The sequence below is a fragment of the Somniosus microcephalus genome, chromosome 11 (genome assembly GCF_052327205.1).
Source record: "Somniosus microcephalus isolate GS21.2 chromosome 11, FLI_Smic_1.0, whole genome shotgun sequence".
Taxonomy (NCBI): Eukaryota; Metazoa; Chordata; class Chondrichthyes; order Squaliformes; family Somniosidae; genus Somniosus; species Somniosus microcephalus.
Genome location: NC_140997.1, coordinates 221,545,950 through 221,567,764, shown reverse-complemented (window position 1 = coordinate 221,567,764; position 21,815 = coordinate 221,545,950). Strand labels below are relative to the sequence as shown.

The window sequence follows — 21,815 nt, the reverse complement described above, 5'->3', positions numbered from 1 at the left end:
CTTCTGGAAAGCTCGTTTACATTAGTCACGCCACTTCCATGGTACCGCCGTTTGCAGTAGGGTGTTCAGTGGGTGTAGTGCGGTAGACAAATTCGGCAAGAACTTATGGTAGTAGTTCACCAGCCCGAGGAACGACCTCAGTTGTGACACATTTTCCGGTGCTGGAGCCTTGACTACTGCCTCAATCTTTTCAGGGGACTTATGTAACCCCTCTTCATCAATAACGTGGCCACAATACGAGATCTGCTCCTGGAAAAACTTGCATTTGTGGCGATTAGCTCGGAGCCCATATTCCTTCAATCTAGTGAGCACCTGCTCCAGGTTGGCGAGGTGATCACTGTCATTTTCGCCCGTGACCAGGATGTCGTCCAAATAACACTGGGACCCTGGAATCCCTTGCAGGACTTGATCCATTGCCCTTTGCCAAATAGCCGGAGCTGATTCTACCCCGAACACCAGCCGGTTGTATTGGTAGAGACCTTTATGCATGTTGATCGTGAGGTACTGTTTCGAGGCTTCTTCTACCTCCATTTGCAGGTACGCCTGGGCCAGATCAATCTTAGTGAAGCGTTTCCCTCCAGATAGCGAGGCGAAAATATCTTCAACCGCGGAAGCGGATATTGTACAGTGTGAAGGACTGGGTTCACTGTCACCTTAAAGTCCCCACAGATGCGAACCTTCTTTGGTTCCCCAGGCGTATTACTCAACGACCTCTTCATTACAGGAACGATGGGTGTAGTCCACTCGCTCCAGTCCACTTTGGACAGTACTCCTGAACGTTCCAAACCTTCCAGCTCTGCTTAGACGGCTGGGCGGATCGCATAAGGTACCGGTCTGGCCTTAAAAAAACTTTGGGCTTGCATTTTCCTCTATTTTGATCATCGCTGTTATGCCTTTTAGTGTTCCGAGTCCCTGCTGGAACACTTCTTGTGCGTCAGTTAGCATTTTTGACAGTCGTCCAGGTGGGACGTCGTCATCCTTTTTGGCATCTACAGTCAGTGCTTGTATGGAATGCCAATCTAGCTGTATCTTCCGGATCCATTCACGTCCTAGTAGTGGTGGTCCTCCATCTGGCAATACATATAGGTCCATTTTTGGTGTTTCCTTGCCGTTATATATAACGTTCACCCTTATTTTTCCTTTGGGGTAGACTTTTTGCCCCGTGTACATCTTCAAGACAATCTTTGTATCTCTCAAGGGTATATGTGAGAATAGCCGCTTGTAGTCCCTTCGGTTTATGACTGTTAGGGCTGATCCTGTGTCCAATTCCATTTTCACTTGGACTCCTGCTATCTTGAGCGTGACCCAGATAGTTTGGTGATCCTCCATTTTGATCACATTATGTAGTTTCAGACAACCTAGCTCCATGCTTCCGGAGTTTGTATCACTCTTCTGTTCGTCTGAACTACTCTCCGTCACCTTATGTACCTTCTTGTACTTCTCCTGTGGAGATTTCTTGCTGCTGGTTTTCTTTCCCGACCTGCAGACTCTTGCTATGTGTCCTACTTTTCCACACTGTCTGCACACTTTGTCCTTGAACCAGCAATCATTATGGTCGTGTGTTGTTCTGCCGCAGCGATAGCACTTCACTGTTCCGTATGACATTTCATTTGTGCCATATTCTTGCGGTCTCCGTTGTATCTCTGCAGCGCCCCGTGCGGCTGCTTCGTGTGATACTGCAATGCTGAAAGCCTTGTCTAGCGTAAGATCCTTTTCTGATAGAAGCCGTTTCTGGGTTCCTTCACTTTGAAGCCCACACACAAACTTGTCCCTTAAAGTATCTGCTAGTCCCGTTCCAAACTGGCAGTGTTTCGATAGCTTGCGCTGTTCCGTTAAATACTCAGCATTACTTTCATCTTTATGCTGGTTCCTTCTGTGAAACTTAAATCTTTCTGCTATCAGCAGCGGTGTGGGGTTTAAGTGGTCCTGTAGGACTGACACTGTTTTCAAAATCCTTTTCTACTGGCTTCTCTGGGGTTACTAGGTTTCGTAGTAAGCCATACGTTTTTGCACCCATTGAATTCAACAATACCAGCGCTTTCTTGTCATCTGGCACTTCATTCGCCTTGCAGTATACTTCTATGCGTTCGACATATGTCGTCCAATCTTCGACTTCATTGTCGAACGCTGTGATACTGCCACTCTTTGGCATTTTTGGGTGTGGTTAGACTGGCTTAAAATGGCGTCTCCCGCGCTTTCCTTTCTTCCCCCCGCAGCGGCTTAAAATGGCGTCTCCCGTGCTGCTGCCAACGCCGCTCTCGGCGGTCCTCCTGGCAAATGGCGACGCCCTGTAGGCCTCGCGCGCTGCTCCTGCGCTGCTGCCAATGCCGTTCTCTGCGGTCCTCGTGGCAATGGCAGCGCCTCGCGTTTTCCTGCGCGCCTCTCTCCCCGTTGACACTGCTCGGCCCCTGAACACCGGCTGCGCTCTGCTCTCTCTCACCTCTCTCCCCCGTTGACGCCGCTCGGTCCCGAACAACGGCTGCGCTCTGCTCTCTCTCGTTGACGCTGCTCGGCCCTTGAACACCGGCTGCACCCCATGCGCTCTGCCCGCACTCTCTCCCCCGTCGACGCTGCTCGGCCCTTTCTGTGCCGCTCGGTCGGCTCTAGCTGCCGCTGTCCAGGAAGGGTCTGCGCAGTACCTGTTGCCAGCCCGTTTCGCTGGACCACCGTGGCTGGAAGGTCAAGCCTGGCTCTCGACAGCCTCCCCTGCGATGCCCGTGCTTCTGGACTCGACTCCCTTATGCAGAGTTGCAGGTAGGTTCGAACCTTCTCGTCGCCAATGTTAGATCCGAGTATCTTAATGTTGTGTCCTTTCAATAATCAGACAAAGACTGCAGGGAACGATCAACAGGTGTTTACTGGATGAGGTCCAAACTGCAACTGACTGTACAGAGCGCCACTCAGGGCTTATATACAGGTGTGGTCACTGCCGGTACTACAGGATACAGGAGCTGTAAAAAGTAGTTCTCCCCCTTAAAAGGTACATACACTACACCGGTGACCTCTCATCAGAACTAAATCAAAACCCTGGAGGGCAACTCACTAACTAAAGGTCTTCAACTTGAAACGTTAACTCTCTTTCTCGCTCCACAGGTGCTGCCTGTCCTGCTGAGGTATTTCCAGCATTTCCTGTTTAGATTTCAGATTTTCAGCTACTGCAGTATTTTGCCTGTGTGTTCATTCTCGCACCTGGTTTCTATTGCAAACTTCCAACATTCCTTTTCATCTCTTTACATAGTATAAACATTGAGGGAGGAGAAGTTCTGTATCGCCCCGTTTGGGGCGCAATTATCAGCCGGGCGCAAAGTTTAGCGCCTGGCGCTAATTATCGCCTCCGACTGCAAACTTGGCTTCTATCGCCCCTGGAGGTGATTTGAGCGTTAAATCAGGCGCTACACACCTCTCAAGGTGCTAACGCCGAGGAGCGAGGCGCTACCTCAGAGCGCTGGCGAAGCTCATGTGATGTCAGTCAGCAATGGAACACAGACACACTGGCGCCGGCCAGTTGTTAAAGGAGAGGGTCGATCTTGCTCTCCATCCACACCCTGCTCATTGCAGCCTTGAATCTCGGCCTGGAGAGACCTGTACATCAAATCTGCTGGAAAGAACAATGGAGAGGCTCAGGGAAAGAGCTGAGTGCAGCCCCCATAGTCTCTTCTAAATCGATGCAAGGAAGGTCAAATCAAAATGAACCTGCAAGGTGCTGCTCAGTACCCAAAACTCCTTCACACAGTGTTGAATCTCTCCAGAAGTCTCTCTCTCACTCTCAGAATGCGTGGTGCAAAAATGTCGCCAACAAAAAAAGGCAGGAAGAGGCCGCCTTTAAATAGCGCTCCCCCAGTCCCTTCCCAACTGCAAAACGTTCTCCTCTACCTGTCGTTGCTAGCGGCAGGCGGAAAGACAGGGGGCGCCACTCAATACCCGGTCTGGGGCACTACCGGGGCTAACGTCATGATTTGCGGGCGCAGGAGATCGTGGCGGTAGTGTTTAGCGCCGCCGCAAAATGTCTAGTCAATTTCACGAGTGGTGCAAACATTGCCGCGCCTGGGCGCCAGTTGCTTTGCGCTAATGGGAGTTGTCTTAGGGCACTAATGGGAGGCCCCCCCCCCCGGTGTCATTTCCCAGTAATTATCACTTGAAAAACTTGCAGTAAATGCACCACATTGCTAATCCTTAAGAGTGCACCAAATGACCACAAACAGGACATGTCACTGGCTAAATAAAACTGGGAATGAATACACGTCACCTTGTTCTGGGGGGAAGGTTATTATAAACTGCTCGATGTGTTCTCTTGGATCTCTGCTCACCCCTTTGATGAGATTATTATGGCCTTGTAATCACTCATTATGCTCAATGTTCTCGGCTATGTCTAGAAAATTCCAGTCAGAACTGAGCTGGAGTGAAGCCATTTGAAAAACAGAGCAACTTGTTGTAACACTAGCCAAGTTTCTCTTGGTCTCCAGCCATTCACTTGAGTATATTCAAGCCAGACAGAGATCGATAGGTTTTTGGACGCTAAGGGAATCAACGGATAGGGCGGGAAGGTGGAGATGAGGTAGATGATCAGCCATGATCTTACTGAATGGCAGAGCAGGCTCGAGGGGATGAATGTTCTACTCCTGCTCCTATTTCTTACGTTATGCTCTGCTTTGCCACTGCATCAACCCTGCGACAACAGCGGCTTGCGTTCTATTACTTTTTAATTACTTACGCTAATTAAAAGTGACAGTTTTTATTAAGTGTAAAATTTAAAAAATCCCCTTTTATTAGATTCTTTATAAAAATACCCCCTTCTTAAACTCTAGAATATCCATTTGAAAAACAAAAGGAATGTGGCTGATCCCGATTGAAGTGGCAACTTCCATGTTAGAGCGTTTCTCGAACTTGCACAACCTATAAATCACCCTTTTTAAATAAATATTTTATACATTCATTTTAGGGAATCACCAGATACAATATACCCTCGATTATCTCCAGTTCTGAACCAGCAAGATTTGTTGAGAGACAGCACAACACAAGTGATTGGGTTGCCAAAACTGCAAGCGCCAAGTTGCAGGTTTTGCAGCAAAAGACAGCCTTACCTGGAGAGTTTCTGCATCCAACACCTGCTCCCCCTCACCTATGTCGAAGAACAGCTTGTTGACGATGTGCCTTGCACTGACCTATTAGGAAACAAGGACATCTCATTCCACCGCAGTGAGGTTTTAGTTAAAAATAAATGTTGGTCCACAAAAAGACAGCAAAGGGTGATGTACCCTGTGCGTCGTGGAAGAAGTGTTCACGCCACAATACAGAGGTGAGGAAAAATGCATCATGAGCAACTCTATACGAGTTGATTCGAAGTCACCCATGCCGGTTATTGCAAGCACTATTTCTGTAATACTGGGCCTGAATTTGCGATCGGAGGCTTCCCGCGGACGGATGACTCCGACCATCAAAACATCTACGCATTTACCTGGTGGTCCGGGAGATACGGAGGCTTACGATCCTGGGCCTCTCCTGGTAGAAATGCGTAGAGGCCCACGTATCCCAGGCAGTTCGCAAGCGCCCCATGGATCACGTGGGGCAGCCAAAACAATGAAAGAAGGGAATCCCCATTCATACTTATGCAAGTTCCGTACGTACGGAACTGTCATAAGTATGAATGGGGATGACTTAAAAAATACACAAACACATGAAATAATTTTTTTAAATTACATATATAAAACTAATTAAAATGGCATTCAATTAAATATTTTAAACAAAAATTTAATTTTTTGAATTTTTTTAAAATATGTTTTAACGGGGCTAAATATAAGCTTACCTTATTGGACAGGGTTTTTAATATATATGTGAGTGATAACATTTTATTTTTCTATTTTAAAAAAACTCTTATGCTGGCCTTACGCCTGCTTTTACCAGGCATAAGAATTTCACGGCCTGCCAGCAAGCGGAAGCTGGGCAAATAGCGCAACTCTCCACCCACGGAGGCCCTTTTCCCGGGGATGTGGAGGATCGGTCAAGAAGATTCTTGACGGATCACAAGTGCCGGGTTTCAGCGCATGTGCGTCACATGCCTAAACCCGGAGCTTGCGCGGCCCCTACGGGCACGTGCGCATCTCGTACGCACTCGTAGGGGTTGCAAAATACGGCCCACTGTTTCTACTGAAATAATTGAAGTAAATGATTGTCTCTTATTCTAAATTCCAATCCTCCTGGTATCAAATAGTGATGCAGTGAAGAAAAGAAGAACTTAAAATGGGTGCCACACCTCCACTGGTGGGAGTGCAATTACAACATGACAACTTACATAGGAATTTATAATGGGAAAAGGTTGGCAGGAAGTGCAGATAGATATAAGATTTTAATATAGTAATAGATAGATAAGATATTCCAAGTTTCTAAGTCCTTCGATATTTCAAGCGTCCCTCTAAAGTAGAAATGCTATGACATAAGAAAACTAGTCGGCACTTGGTCTGAGTATTAAACAAGGCTTTAATCAACTGTTTTTCAACATTGAGATCGAGTTGTGTCCTTCACTAGTTCCTGTTAATGAATGTCCTGAGCAAGCTGGGCCCGTGCCCGAGTATTTATACTCTCCCTGGACAGCGCCACCAGCAGGCCGCCCAGTATTACTTCATAAGTCATTTCCACATGAATGACAGATTCATGTCATGCTATATGATAAAAGGGCTGTAACCTCAGGATAACACTTTTGTAACAATCAGATCAACAATATTTGAAGTAGGAAATTCAAAATGCGAGAGACGTCAGCGCCGAGAAACGGAACCATTTCATACACAGTGCCAGCATCTTGGGTACAGCAAAGCCAGATGCAGAGTAAAGCTCTGCTAGATTGATCCCTGCTAGAAGGTTGTTTCCCCTGGCTGGAGAGTTTAAAACTCGGGGGCATAGTCTCAGGATAAGGGGTCGGCCATTTAAGACTGAGATGAGGAGGAATTTCTTCATTCAGAGGGTTGTGAATCTTTGGAGGGCTGTGGATGCTGAGTCGTTGAGTATATTCAAGGCTGAGATATAGAGTTTTGGACTCTTGGGGAATCGGGGGATATGGTAGGAAGTCGAGTTGAGGTCGAAGATCAGCCGTATGTCTATTTCTTATGTTCTCCCTGCACTCAGATCCAGCAGTGCTCCTTAGCCCAATTTCTGAAGAGCAATTCCTGCACCAATGTGACAATTTTGTGACACCGGTGGCAAGCTGCGTCAGTTTGTGGGAAATTGGGTATTCTGGACTCGTACCCAAAAGCTGCATTGTGACTCCCCACTTCCTTTCATGTAGGACCCTTACAATCACCAGAAGACTTTCACCCCATCACTCTGGTCTGGCCTTGATTTCCAGGTTAACAGGTGAAAGAGGGTCTTAACCCAGTGCACCACCAAAATCGCTTTTAATTGGTCTTTACTGCAAAGTTGAATTCCATAAATGTTATTGCTTCATTAAAAAAAGCCATTAAAAAATACCAAGATTCAAATAAAATAGTTCAATTTCAAAAAATTGCAAAATTTACAGATGACACAAAACTTGGAAGTATAGTGAACAGTGAGGAGGATAATAGACTTCAAGAGGACATAGACAGGCTGGTGGAATGGGCGGACACGTGGCAGATGAAATTTAACGCAGAAAAGCGCGAAGTGATACATTTTGGTAGGAAGAACAAGGAGAGGAAATATAAACTAAAAGGTACAATTCTAAAGGGGGTGCATGAACAGAGACACCTGTGCACAAATTGTTGAAGGTGGCAGGGCAGGTTGAGAAAGCGGTTAAAAAAGCATACGAGATCCTGGGCTTCATAAATAGAGGCAGAGAGTACAAAAGCAAGGAAGTTATGATGAACCTTTATAAAACACTGGTTCGGCCTCAACTGGAGTATTGTGTCCAATTCTGGGCACCGCACTTTAGGAAGGATATGAAGGCCTTAGGGAGGGTGCAGAAAAGATTTACAAGAATGGTTCCAGTGATGAGGGACTGGAGAAGCTGGGGTTGTTCTCCTTAGAGCAGAGAAGGTTGAGAGGAGATTTGATAGAGATGTTCAAAATCATGAGGGGTCTGGACAGAGTAGATAGAGAGAAACTGTTCCCATTGGCGGAAGGGTCGAGAACCAGAGGACACAGATTTAAGGTGATTGGCAGAAGAACCAAAGGCGACATGAGGGAAAACTTTTTTTTACGCAGCGAGTGGTTAGGATCTGGAATGCACTGCCTGAAAGGGTGGTGGGGGCAGACTCAATCATGGCTTTGAAAAGGGAATTAGATAAGTACCTGAAGGAAAAGAACTTGCAGGGCTGCAGGGAAAGGGCGGGGGAGTGGGACTAGCTGAAGTGCTCTTGCACAGCCGGCTCAGGCTCGACGGGCCGAATGGCCTCCTTCTGCACTGTAACCATTCTATGATTCTAGTACAAATGCTGTACAGCACAATATAACATTCGTATGTGAATGACAAGCTAGGCTGGTTTCAAAACACATTCAAACAAACTAAAAGGTAATGTGGCTATAATATAGTATTGTATTTTGCACATGTATGAAACAGAATCATTTATTGGCCCAGATTTTGCAGTGGTAATGACGGCGAATCTGTCAGCGTTCGCCGCCGTTACCCTTCTGAAAGTGACAGCAACTCCTGGAATCAGTGCATGCGCAGATAAACGCAGAAATCCAGAAGTTGCGGTCAGTCAGTCCCTGCTCCACCACAGGGTGCGCTGTGGAGCGCCCTGGTGTCGGCAATCAATTCAAATCACAGTTCCTGGCACAAAAATTTCCCCATTTACGCTGGAATATTGCTGTTAAACCCCCCCTCGCAAAAGTTAAGCCTTGTTGAAAGAGGTGTAACTGGGTTTTTAGCGGCGTAATAACTGCTGAACGACCATTCTGGCCCTGAAAAACTAATTTTATATTTGTGGAATGTCAATTTTTTCCATTAATATGATAATTACATGGCTTTTAACATAATAATTCTTTTTCAAAGTTTATGATATTTCAGCTTCTATCTTAATCCTACATGTATGTCCCAATCTTTATTTCGCTCTCTGTAAAATTTATAAAAAAAGTAAATTACAATCTGTGCTCGTTACTTCCTGGTTTGCTGTCTTTTGAGAATTCTTCAATGCGATTGGCTGTTTAGCCTGCTTGATGACATCACTGTTGCTGGACGCTGGAGATTCGCTCGATTTGGCGCCAGACTCAAACTAAGGTTGGGAGAGCTGAAATTCACACCACAAGAGATCACTAGATCTTTGTGGGCAGCTTTCTTCGAGGTCAGCAGTGAGCACCATCGCTTCGCCGCTGACTGCAAATTCTGGGCCATTGGATTTATCTCATCTGTACTTTTAAAAATATCAGCCATTTATAAATTTATAGTCTCCATTTCCCCCACACCATACCCTGGCTAAGGCAGGTAGACGACCATTTCCCAAACCTTCTGCTCCGTGGGAGAAGTGCTTGGTTTTCACTCAGCTCTTTTGCTACGATGACAGTCAAAAAATGGGAGTTCACCAAGTGAGGAAATTATGCCCCTCTCTACCACTCCCAACCCTTTCATTTTCTGATCAGAAGGTCATTGACCTGAAACGTTAACTCTGTTTCTCTCTCCACAGATGCTGCCTGGAGCTGCTGAGTGTTTCCAGCGTTTGCTGTTTCTATTTCAGATTTCCAGCATCCGCAGTACTTTGCTTGTGCCTTGCATTTTCTCCTCTCCTCTCCTCTCCTCTCGTGAGCATCAGCAGCCTGTGGGTACTTTGCTCGAGTGCCTATTCTTCGTGGACGAGCCTAGATTGTGAGCACTGGCAGACTACTGGACTGGAGGCGAGGGGCTTCACAGGTAAGGCAAACCCTGTCCTCACCCATTTCCCAACACACACGTACAGGAAACTTGGGTTTATCTGGAGGTTAACTGTCCGGAATGCTCGATCCACCGGCAAAAATCAGGAGCCGTTTCGTTAGGTTTTTTTTCTTTTCGTTGCTTTTTTTTCACCAGTCAGGCTCTGCAAGGTCTCGCTGAAGCTGTTGCTAAGCTACAGAGACGCTTGCAAGGTACGGCCAACTGTTTAGAAGCACAAGGTTTGTTGCCAGATACGGAGCTCAAAAGCTCCGTATGTTTCAACATTAGCGCTGGTTTGTCCGGCAGTTTTGATGGGACGGCAACAGCTCGGTCCCGTCGGTGCCGGATAGCACAAAGTTTCCTGTACTCCCCATCAGAAGCGGTAAGATAATGATCAGCAACTGCAAACCTGGCTGATTTTCCCTACCCCTCCCAGCCCTGGGACCTTAAGGCAAATGTAGAACTTGTATTATTACATTTCTCTCTTTATCTTGGGCATTGGTTTAAATTAAGAGCCGGGATTAAAAACTAAACATTCAAAAAGAGGGAGCTGATTGGTGAGTATCTGGTAAGTGTTTTTACTTGGCTTTCTTAAGTTTTTAAGTTTATTCCAGCTAGGTTAGTAAATAGTCTGTTAATTAGAGGTATGGCAGCACAGCTCACACCCGTGGAATGCACATCCTGTGCCATGTGGGAAGTCCTGGACACCTCCCGTGGTCTGGATGACCACATGTGCGGGAAGTGTCGCCAGCTACAGCAGCTCGAGCACCGGGTTACGGAGCTTGAGCGGCGGCTGCAGTCACTGCTGTGCATCCGCGAGGCTGAGAGCTACGTGGATAGCGTGTTTCGGGGGGTGGTCATCCCGCAGCTTAAGAGTGTGCAGGCAGAGAGGGAATGGGTGACCGTCAGACAGAAGAGAAGGACCAGGCAGGTAGTGCAGGAGTTCCCTGAGCCCATCTTGCTCACCAATCAGTATTGGGTGCTGAGTACTGGTGAGGGCGATGGTTCCTCTGGGGAGTGCAGCCAGAGCCAAGTCCACAGCACCATGGAAGGCTCAGCTGTACAGGCAGGGGTGGGAGAGGAGAGGGAGAGCAATAGTGATAGGGGATTCAATAGTTAGGGGAGCAGGCAGGTGTTTCTGCGGCCGCAGACATGACTCCAGAATGGTATGTTGCCTCCCTGGTTCCAGGGTCAAGGATGTCACTGAACGGCTGCAGGGCATTCTGAGGGGGGAGGGTGAACAGCCAGAGGTCGTGGTCCATATCGGTACCAACGACATAGGTAGGAAGAGGGATGAGGTCCTGCAGGCAGAGTTTAGGGAGCTAGGGAAGAGGTTAAAAAGGAGGACCTCAAAAGGTAGTAATCTCTGGATTACTACCAGTGCCACGTGCTAGTGAGTACAGAAACAGGAAGATAGAGCAGATGAATACGTGGCTGGAGAGATGGTGTAGGAGGGAGGGCTTTAGATTCCTGAGGAATTGGAACCGTTTCTGGGGGAGGTGGGACATCTACAAGCCAGACGGGTTACACCTCAATGGGAACGGGCCGAATATCCTTGCGGGAGGGTTTGCTAGTGCTGTTGGGGAGGGTTTAAACTAGATTGGCAGGGGGATGGGAACCTAAGTATAGAGTCAATAGGGAGGGAAGAAAAACTGGAATTGGAAAACAAAAACATAGAAAGTAAATTGGAAGGACAGAGGAATCAAGGGCTAGATAGTAGTCAACAACGAGGTTTGCCTGTACTAAATGGTGTATACTTCAATGCAAGGGGTAGAGCGAACAAGGCAGATGAGCTGAGGGCACAGGTAGATACTTGGGACTATGATATTATAGCTATTACAGAGACGTGGCTGAAAGAGGGGCAGGTATGGCAGCTCAACATTCCTGGTAATAGGGTTTTCAGACAGGATAGAGAGGGAGGTAAAAAGGGAGGGGGGGGGGGTCACGGTATTGATTAAAGAAACTATTACAGCTGTGAGGAGGGATGATATAGAAACATAGAAGATAGGAGCAGGAGTAGGCCATTTGGCCCCTCGAGCCTGCTCCGCCATTCAATGCGATCACGGCTGATCATCCAAACTCAGTACCCTGTCCCTGCCTTCTCCCCATATCCCTTGATCCCTTTAGCCTTAAGAAATATATCCAACTCCTTCTTGAATATATTTAATGAATTGGCCTCTACTGCCTTCTGTGGTAGAGAATTCCACAGGTTCACCACTCTCTGGGTGAAGAAATTCCTCATTTCTGTCCTAAATGGCTTACCCCTTATCCTTAGACTGTGACCCCTGGTTCTGGACTCCCCGACCTTCGGGAACATCCTTCCTGCATCTAGTCTGTCCAGTCCTGTCAGAATTTTATTAGTTTCAATGAGATCCCCTCTCATTCTTCTAAACTCCAGCGAGTATAAGCCCAATCGACCCAATCTCTCCTCATAAGTCATTCCTGCCATCCCAGGTATCAGTCTGGTGAATCTTCGCTGCACTCCCTCCATGGCAAGAACATCCTTCCTCAGATAAGGCGACCAAAACTGCACACAATACTCAAGGTGTGGTCTCACCAAGGCCCTGTACAACTGCAGCAAGACATCCTTGTTCCTGTACTCAAACCCTCTCGCTACGAAGGCCAACATACCATTTGCCTTCTTAACCGCCTGCTGCACCTGCATGCTTACCTTCAGCAACTGGTGCACAAGGACACCCAGGTCTTGTTGCACTTCCCCTTCTCCCAATCTATTGCCATTCAGATAATAATCTGCCTTCCTGTTTTTGCCACCAAAGTGGATAACCTCACATTTATTGACGTTATATTGCATCTGCCATGCTTTTGCCCAATCACCCAACCTGTCCAAATCATCCTGGAGTTTCTCGGCATCCTCCTCACAGTACACACGCCCACTCAGCTTTGTGTCATCTGCAAATTTGGATATATTACATCCAGTTCCCTTGTCTAGGTCATTAATATATATTGTGAATAGCTGGGGTCCAAGGACCGATCCTTGCGGTACCCCACTAGTCACTGCCTGCCACTCGGAAAAAGAGCCGTTTATTCCAACTCTTTGCTTTCTGTCTGCCAACCAGTTCTCTATCCAAGTCAATACCTTGCTCCCAATCCCATGTGCCTTAACTTTACACACTAATCTCTTATGCGGGACCTTATCAAAAGTCTTCTGAAAGTCCAAATACTGTACACCACATCCACTGGTTCTCCCTCATCTATTTTACCAGTTACATCCTCAAAAAATTCCAGTAGATTAGTCAAGCACGATTTACCTTTTGTAAATCCATGTTGACTTTGTCCGATCCTGTCACTGTTTTCCAAGTGCTCTGCTATTACATCTTTTATAATGGACTCTAGCATTTTCCCCACTACCGATGTCAGGCTTACCGGTCTGTAATTCCCTGTTTTCTCTCTACCACCTTTTTTGAATAGTGGGGTAACATTAGCTACCCTCCAATCCATGGGTGCTGTTCCAGATTCCATCGAATGTTGGAAGGTGATCAGCAATGCATCTACTATTTCTAGGGCCACTTCCTTAAGTACCCTAGGATGTAGATTATCAGGCCCTGGGGATTTATCGGCCTTCAATCCCATCAATTTCCCTAACACCATTTCCCTACAAATACTGATTTCTTTCAGTTCCTCCCTTTCATCAGACCCTATGTTCCCCGACATCTCTGGGAGGTTATTTGTGTCCTCCTTTGTGAAGACAGAACCAAAATATGTATTTAATTGGTCTGCCATTTCTTTGTTCCCCATTATAAATTCCCCTGATTCTGACTGCAAGGGACCTACGCTTGGCTTCACCAATCTTTTTCTCTTCACATATCTATAAAAGCTTTTACAGTCAGTTTTTATGTTCCCTGCAAGCTTACTCTCATATTCTATTTTCCCCTTCTTAATGAATCCCTTTGTCCTCCTTTGTTGAATCCTAAACTGCTCCCAATCCTCAAGTTTACTGCTTTTTCTGGCCTCTCCTTGGATCTTATGCTATCCCTAATTTCCCTGGTTAGCCACGGTTGAGTCACCTTTTTTGTTTTATTTTTATGCCAAACTGGGATGAACAAATTCTGTAGTTCATCCATGCGGTCTTTGAATGTTTGCCATTGCCTATCCAACGTCAACCCTTTGAGTGACATTCCCCAATCAATCCTACCCAACTCGCGCCTCAGACCATCGTAGTTTCCTTTATTTAAATTCAGGACCCTAGTCTCTGAGTCAACTACTTCATTCTCCATCTTAATGAAGAATTCTATCATATTATGATCGCTCCGACCCAAGGGGATTCGTACAACAAGATTGCTAATTAATCCTTTCTCGTTACATAATACCCAGTCTAAGATGGCCTGTTGGAGGAATCATCGAACGAGGCCATATGGGTCGAATTGAAAAACAAAAAAGGGGCGATCACACTGCTGGGAGTGTACTACAGACCCCTAAACAGTGAGAGGGAGATAGAAGAACAAATATGTAGACAAATTTCTGAGAAGTGCAAAAACTATAGGGCAGTAATAGTAGGGGATTTCAACTACCCCAATATTAACTGGGATAACATTAGTGTGAAGAGTATAGAGGGTGCGGAATTCCTAAAATGCATTCAGGAGAACTTTTTTAGCCAGTATGTAGCAAGCCCAACAAGGAAGGGGGCAGTTCTGGACTTAGTTTTAGGGAATGAAGCTGGGCAGGTAGACAGCGTATCAGTGGGGGAGCATTTTGGTGCTCGTGACCATAATTCTGTTAGATTTAAGGTAGTTATGGAAAAGGACAAGGATAGACCAGGAATAAAAATTCTAAATTGGGGAAAAGCAAATTTTGCTAAGCTCAGAGGGGATTTAGCCATAGTGGACTGGAAACAGCTACTTGAAGGTAAATCAGTGTCAGAGCAGTGGGAGGCATTCAAGGAGGAGATCCGGAGGGTTCAGACCAAATATGTGCCCTAAAAGGTGGGACTAACAAATCTAGAGCCCCCTGGATGTCGAGAGACATCCAGGGTAGGATAAAGAAAAAAAGGGAGATGTATGACAGATATCAAGGGCTAAGTAGTCCAGAATCTTTAGAGGAGTACAGAAAGTGCTGGGGTGCAATTAAAAAGGATATTAGGAAAGCAAAGAGCATGAAAAATTCTTGGCAAGTAAAATCAAGGAAAACCCAAAGATGTTTTATAAATATATTAAGAGTAAGAGGATAACTAAATAAAGGGTAGGGCCTATTAGAGATCATGAGGGTAATCTGTGTGTGGAGGCTGGAGACGTCGGTAGGGTTCTTAATGAATACTTTGCATCTGTTTTCACAAAGGAGATGTTTTCACATCGCTATCCCGGGGGGGTGTGAAATATTAGATGAAATAAACACAGTGAGAGAGGAAGTATTAAGGGATTTAGCAGCTTTAAAAGTGGATAAATCCCCAGGCCTGGATGAAATGTATCCCAGGCTGTTAAGCGAAGCAAAAGAGGAAATAGCAGAGGCTCTGACCATCATTTTTCAATCCCCTCTGGCTTCAGGTGTGGTGCCAGAGGACTGCTAATGTGGTACCCTTGTTTAAAAAGGGAGAAATGGATAGACCGAGTAATTACAGGCCAGTCAGCCTAACCTCAGTGGTGGGAAAATTATTGGAAAGAATTCTGAAGGACAGGATAAATCTTCATTTAGAAAGACACGGATTAATCAAGGATAGTCAGCACGGATTTGTTAAGGGAAGGTCGTGTCTGACAAACTTGATTGATTGAATTTTTTGAGGAGGTAACAAGGAGGTTAGATGAGGGTAGTGCGTTTAATGTAGTGTATATGGACTTTAGCAAGGCTTTTGATAAGGTTCCACATGGCAGACTGGTCACGAAGTTAAAAGCCCAAAGGATCCAGGGTAAAGTGTCAAGTTGGATTCAAAACTGGCTCGGAGACAGGAAGCAGAGGGTAATGGTTGATGGGTGTTTTTGTGACTGGAAGGCAGTTTTTAGTGGGGTTCCACAGGGCTCAGTACTAGGTCCGTTGCTTTTTGTGGTATATATCAATGATCTAGACTTGAATATAGGGGGTATGATTAAGCAGTTTGCAGATGATACTAAAATCAGCTGTGTGGTTGATACTGAAGAAGGAAGCTGTAGACTGCAGGAAGATATCAATAAATTGGTCAGGTGGGCAGAACAGTAGCAAATGGAATTCAATCTGGAGAAGTGTGAGGTAATGCATTTGGGGAGGGCTAACAAGGAAAGGGAATACACATTAAATGGTAGGACACCGAGTAGTGTAGAGGAACAAAGGGACCTTGGAGTGCATGTCCACAGATCCCTGAAGGTAGCAGGCCAGGTAGGTAAGGTGGTTAAGGCGGCATACGGAATGCTAGCCTTTATTAGCTGTGGCATAGAATACAAGAGCAGGGGGGTCATGCTTCAACTGTATAAAACACTAGTTAGGCCTCAGCTAGAGTACTGCGTGCAGTTCTGGTCACCACATTACAGGAAAGATGTGATTGCACTAGAGAGGGTACAGAGGAGATTTACAAGGATGTTGCTGGGAGTAGAGAATCTTAGCTATGAGGAAAGACTGGATAGGCTGGGTCTGTTTTCCTTGGAACAGAGGAGGCTGAGGGGAGACCTTATTGAGGTGTATAAAATTATGAGGGGCCTAGATAAAGTGGATAGAAAGGACCTATTTCCCTTAGCAGAGGGGTCAAAAACCAGGGGGCAGAGATTTAAAGTAATTGGTGGAAGGTTTAGAGGGGATTTGAGGGGAAATTTCTTCACCCAGTGGGTTGTGGGGGGTCTGGAACTCACTGTCTGAAAGGGTGGTAGAGGCAGGAACCCTAACCACATTTAAAAAGTACTTGGATGTGCACTTGGGATGCTCTAACCTGCAGGGCTACGGACCAAGAGCTGGGAAGTGGGATTAGGCTGGATAGCTCTTTGTTGGCCGGCGCGGACACGATGGGCCGAAATGGCCTCCTTCCGTGCTGTAACTTTCTATGATCTCTATTCTCATAGAATAGTACAGCACAGAAGGAGGCCCATCGAGTCTGCGCCGGCTCTTTCGAAGAGCAAGCCAGTTAGTCCCACTCCCTCCCCCGCTCTTTCCCCATATCCCTGCAATTTTTTCTCCTTCAAGTAATTACCCAACTCCGTTTTGAAGGCTGCTATTGAATCTGTATCCACCACCCTATCAGGCAGTGCATTCCAAATCCCAACCACTCGTTGCGTAAAAAGATTTTCCTCCTGTCGCCTCTGGTTCTTTTGCCAATCACCTGAAATCTGTGCCCTCAGGTTATCGACCCTTCAGCCATTGGAAACAGTTTCTCTTTATTTACTCTATCGAAACCCTTCAGGATTCATATTCATGCTCCTACACCTGCTGGAGAGACACTGCATTTAAGGGGTTTTGTTAAGATGATTACAGTACCTGTATTCTACACTGAGGGCAAGTCCGAGATGGAGCACTGTGAAACCACTGCGCAAGACTGTAAGAGACCAAAAAAAAAAGTTAGTGAACAAGTAAGCAGCAAATAAGCATGGTTTTAAGTCAAATCGATTCACTCTCACATAGAATGAAATAATTCCAATACTTAAAGTGCCGTAGGAAACAATTAAGGTTAGAGAGAGTACACCCTATTCGTTAAAAAAGTATTTCTCATAAGAACATAAGAATTAGGAGCAGGAGTAGGCCATTTAGCCCTTCGAGCCTGCTCCGCCATTCAATAAGATCATGGCTGATCTTCTACCTCAACTCCACTTTCCTGCACTATCCCCATATCCCTTGATTCCCTTAATATTCAAAAATCTATTGATCACTGTCTTGAATAAACTCAACGACTGAGCCTCCACAGCCCTCTGGGGTAGAGAATTCCAAAGATTCACAATCGTCTGAGTGAAGAAATTCTCTTCATCTCAGTCCAAAATGGCCGACTCCTTATCCCGAGACTGCGATCCCTAGTTCTAGACTCTCCAGCCAGGGGAAACAGCCTCTCAGCATCTACCCTGTCACGCCCTCCAAGAATTTTATACGTTTCAATGAGATTACCTCTCATTCTTCTAAACTCCAGAGAATATAGGCCCATTTTACTCAATCTTTCCTCATAGGATAACCCTCTCATCCCAGGAATCAGTCTGGTGAACCTTTATTGCATCCCCTCCAAGGCAAGTATATCCTTCCTTAGGTATGGAGACCAAAACTGCCCACAGTAGACCAAACCTGCACTATGTACAATCCTTCTGATCAAGAACAATACTAATTTAAAAGATGACTTATGATTGTGCTAAAGATTTAAAGCGTTATATAACTGATGCAGGAACCTTGACACTATCCTGCTAAGCACAGCTCCTCACTCGGCAGCTTTGTTGCGATTATAATTCATTCACTTTTCTAAGCAACTTCAAAACCACCTTTCCTAATTCACAAATTACTATCAAGCAGGTCGGACACGAATGAAATAAGGGAGACTTTTAGAGACAGCTGGTACAAGCTGTAACCATGAGGATATGGTTAATCTTGCGTGTTGGATAACCTGATATTATGGATAATTCAACTACAAGATATTTTTAATCCTACCTTTTTTATAATTGATAAATTTCAACTCCATCACCTGAGGGGACCACAATCCAGGTCATTAAAATGCTAAGTAGCACCGATAAAAGCATCCGTTCAGGATATGGACGCATTTTCTCTTTCATCTGCTCTCTGTGGACCATGCAGCAACTGTGTTCAAAAGGCAACGTGCTCTGCTAATGCTGCTCAACCAACAGTAGGTGCAGAACAGCAATCTGGGGACAAAACTCGGATTCTCCCACCGGTGAGGAGCCTGGTCTTGGCGCCCTCCCCTCCCCCAGCGACTTTACCGAGATCAGAAACCTCACAGATTGCAGGGGGGGGTCAAATCTGCCTCTCGTCATGGTACTGTGCACTGGTGCTCCAGTACACTGCACCATGTGGGAATATAGGTCCACGCCTTCCCCCAAAAATTATTCATGCCCTGTTAAAAAATTTAGAACCCAATGATCATCTAAGAAACGGGTTAGAAACATTCTGTGGCCAAGTATAGACAAAGGCAATTACATAGAACTTCACAGCACAGAAACAGGCCATTCAGACCAACTGGTCTATGCCAGGGCTTATGCTCCACACGAGCCTCCACCCATCTCACCCTATCAACATATCATTAAAGCACTACTAGTGGGTCTCTGCTGGTGTTGCTCATGCCAATATCAGTGTACATACTGGGCATACACATGGCAAATAAGAAGCCCCAGTGCTATTCTGTGCTCATCTCTGGAAAAAGTGCAGAACAGCTGATCTACTGGTAGGCAATGCTTCCCGTAATTTGTTTTTTTGGGGCGAGCCGCCCCTTTGGTGTCCTGGGGCCAATATTTATCCCTCAACCAACATTAAAATAGATTATCTCGTCATGATCACATTGCTGTTTGTGGGAGCTTGCTGTGCGCAAACTAACTGCCGCGTTTCCCACATTACAACGGTGACTACGCTTCAAAAGTACTGCATTGGCTGTAAAGCGCTTTGAGACGTCCGGTGGTCGTGAACGGCGCTCTATAAATGCAAGTCTTTCTTTTCTTTAAGGGGTTGGGCGGCCCACTCACAGTTCCGCGCGTGCGCGAAATTTAACATCGAAAAAGCCGGTCCTGGGCTGCGTGGCCGCGCACTTTAGAGGGAACGTCGCTGGTGGGCGATGATTAGTTAAAAAAAAAAAATCAGTGGGCTCTGGTTCCGCAATCAGATTGTTCAAAGGAAGTTCAAATCGCTGCCTCGCACATAAACAAGCCTTTTAATAATAGAGAAAGCTCCAATCCTATCTGTGGAATACAACTTGTCAGGCTGACTAATGGCGATTGTAACGTTATATCTGTACCCTACAATCAGTCTACTCGTTTCAAGCACCAGTAATTGCAGAGCTCTGCCATTTTCGAGCTGCTGTTTATCTCAGTGCTAATGTGTGAAAATAGTTGCTTCTCTTTTCAGTACTCACCACTCATTGTGAAAAGTGTGTCCGCAATGGATAGCTGCCACGTCCTTGAAATTATCAAAATAATCAGAACAAATCGTACAGTAGGCGCGAATTGGCATTCTCTCCTCCTCCTACATCAGCAGATAGATCAACCTGTATCTGTTATTACAACAGCAGCTGCTGTGGCCCTACCCTGCCAGATTAAAAAAAGAAAAGCATCAGTATCCACACCTTAAGGATTTGTTCACACGGAAGGTCAGACTGGGGCTAATCTGGAACAGTGACCCGTGCTGTACAATACAATAATGGTTTGATACCAAACCAGTTTGATGTGCTTATACTAATGCCTAAATATAGTATCTGGAAATGAGCACCTGAGCACCTGAACAATCCTGCCCTCCCGGGACTTTTTCAATGAAGTATATACAGTATTATACAGCGTCGGCTTTCAGACAGGGGTCACGTTGCTAACACTAAAACACATTTTGTGCCACAGTAGCACTTTGGGTAGCTCATACACTCTTTCAGAAGTTAGAGAAGGTGGTTTCAAGGGTGTCTCAACATTTTCATGGGTGTCCCACAAAGAAAAATTTGAGAACCTCTTATACAAGTACCAGCATAGAGGAGCCACTTGTTAGAACAGGGCACCTGTTGGTGGCAAAAGCCTTTCCCCTGGCTCTGTACTTGCTTAAAAGCTGTTAAATCTTGAACATCTTCCAGCTCTGATGAAAGGCCATCAACTTGAAATGTTAACTGTTTTTCTCTCCACAGATGCTGCCTGACCTGCTGAGTATTTCCAGCATTTTCTGTTTGCAGTGTCAGTCGTGGCTCACTGGGTAGCACTCTCCCCTCTGAGTCAGAAGGTTGTGGGTTCAAGTCCCACTCCAGAGACTTCAGCACAAAAATCTAGGCTGATGCTCCAGTGCGGTGCTGAGGGAGTGCTGCACTGTCGGGAGGTGCTGTCTTTCGGATGAGACGATTAAACCCGTCTGCCCTCTCAAGTGGATGTAAAAGATCCCATGGGCACTGTTTCGAAGAAGAGCAGGAGTGTTATCCCCGGTGTCCTGGCCAATATTTATCCCTCAATGAACATCACATAAACAGATTATCAGGTCATCATCACATGGCTGTTTGTGGGAGCTTGCTGTGCACAAATTGACTGCCGCGTTTCCCACATTACAACAGTGACTCCACCTCAAAAGTACTGTAAACCACTTTGTCCGGTGGTCGGGAGAGGCGCCATAGAAATGTCTGTGACAGGCAGGTGTCAATGTATAACGATGTCATTTGCCAGGGGAGATGCACTGGGTGATCAGACCAGGGCAAAATGTCCAAGGTTTAAGTGTCTGGACAAAATGTTTAAGCAGTTCCTCGCGGCTTTAACAAGCAGCAGGAGAAGGACGGACCGCTCCGACAGGCGGAGGGTGGAGGAGTCAGCCCGGCCTGGCCTGGCCTGGCCCGACCTTCCCCCCGCCCGGGGAGCCGCGGCCCAGCGCGGAGCGGCTTCAGTGGGGACAGGCGACCGCGAGCCCCCGGGAGCGGGCAGGGAGGGTCTGATCTCTGATCCCCCGGCCGGCCGGCCGGCCCGCTCTCTCTCTCTCACACTCGCTCTCTCCCCCCGGTTCGCGCTCTCTCACCGACACAAGGCGCCAGTCCGTTTACAAAACCGGCTCATCACTTCCGCCATCAGTTCACGCAACTTCCGGATACTTCAGCTGGGGGGTGGGGGAACAAGGAACCGGAAGTAGGTGGGACAATGATGGGGAGGAGGAGGGATGGGGCAATGGGGGGAATGATGGGAAGGAGGAGAGGGGGATGGGGGAATGATGGGGAGGGGAAATGAAGGGATGGAATGATGGGGAGGGGGATGGGGGAATGATAGGGGGATGGGGGAATGATAGGGGGAGGGGGATGGGGGAATGATAGGGGATGGGGGAATGATGGGGGAATGATAGGGGGAGGAGAAATGAAGGGATGGAATGATGGGGAGGGGGATGGGAACAAAGATGGGCAGGAGTATGGGGGCATGATTGGGAGGGGGAACAGGGTCAGGTGAGAGCAGTG

The 21,815-nt window shown here is 46.5% G+C and overlaps 1 protein-coding gene across 2 annotated transcripts in view; it reads right to left on the bottom strand.

Moving 5' to 3' along the window:
• traip (TRAF-interacting protein) overlaps positions 1-21,483 on the bottom strand; it is a 62,478-nt gene extending 40,995 nt beyond the window's left edge. For both annotated transcript variants that reach the window (XM_086002000.1, XM_086002001.1), the window contains exons 1-4: positions 21,389-21,483; positions 19,773-19,944; positions 17,198-17,255; positions 5,082-5,162 (exon numbers count right to left, since the gene is read on the bottom strand). In XM_086002000.1, the coding sequence (XP_085858126.1) occupies positions 5,082-5,162; positions 17,198-17,255; positions 19,773-19,870 (237 nt within the window). In that variant the 5' untranslated portion in view covers positions 19,871-19,944; positions 21,389-21,483. The remainder of the gene's footprint in view (positions 1-5,081; positions 5,163-17,197; positions 17,256-19,772; positions 19,945-21,388) is intronic.
• Positions 21,484-21,815: the final 332 nt, after the last annotated feature.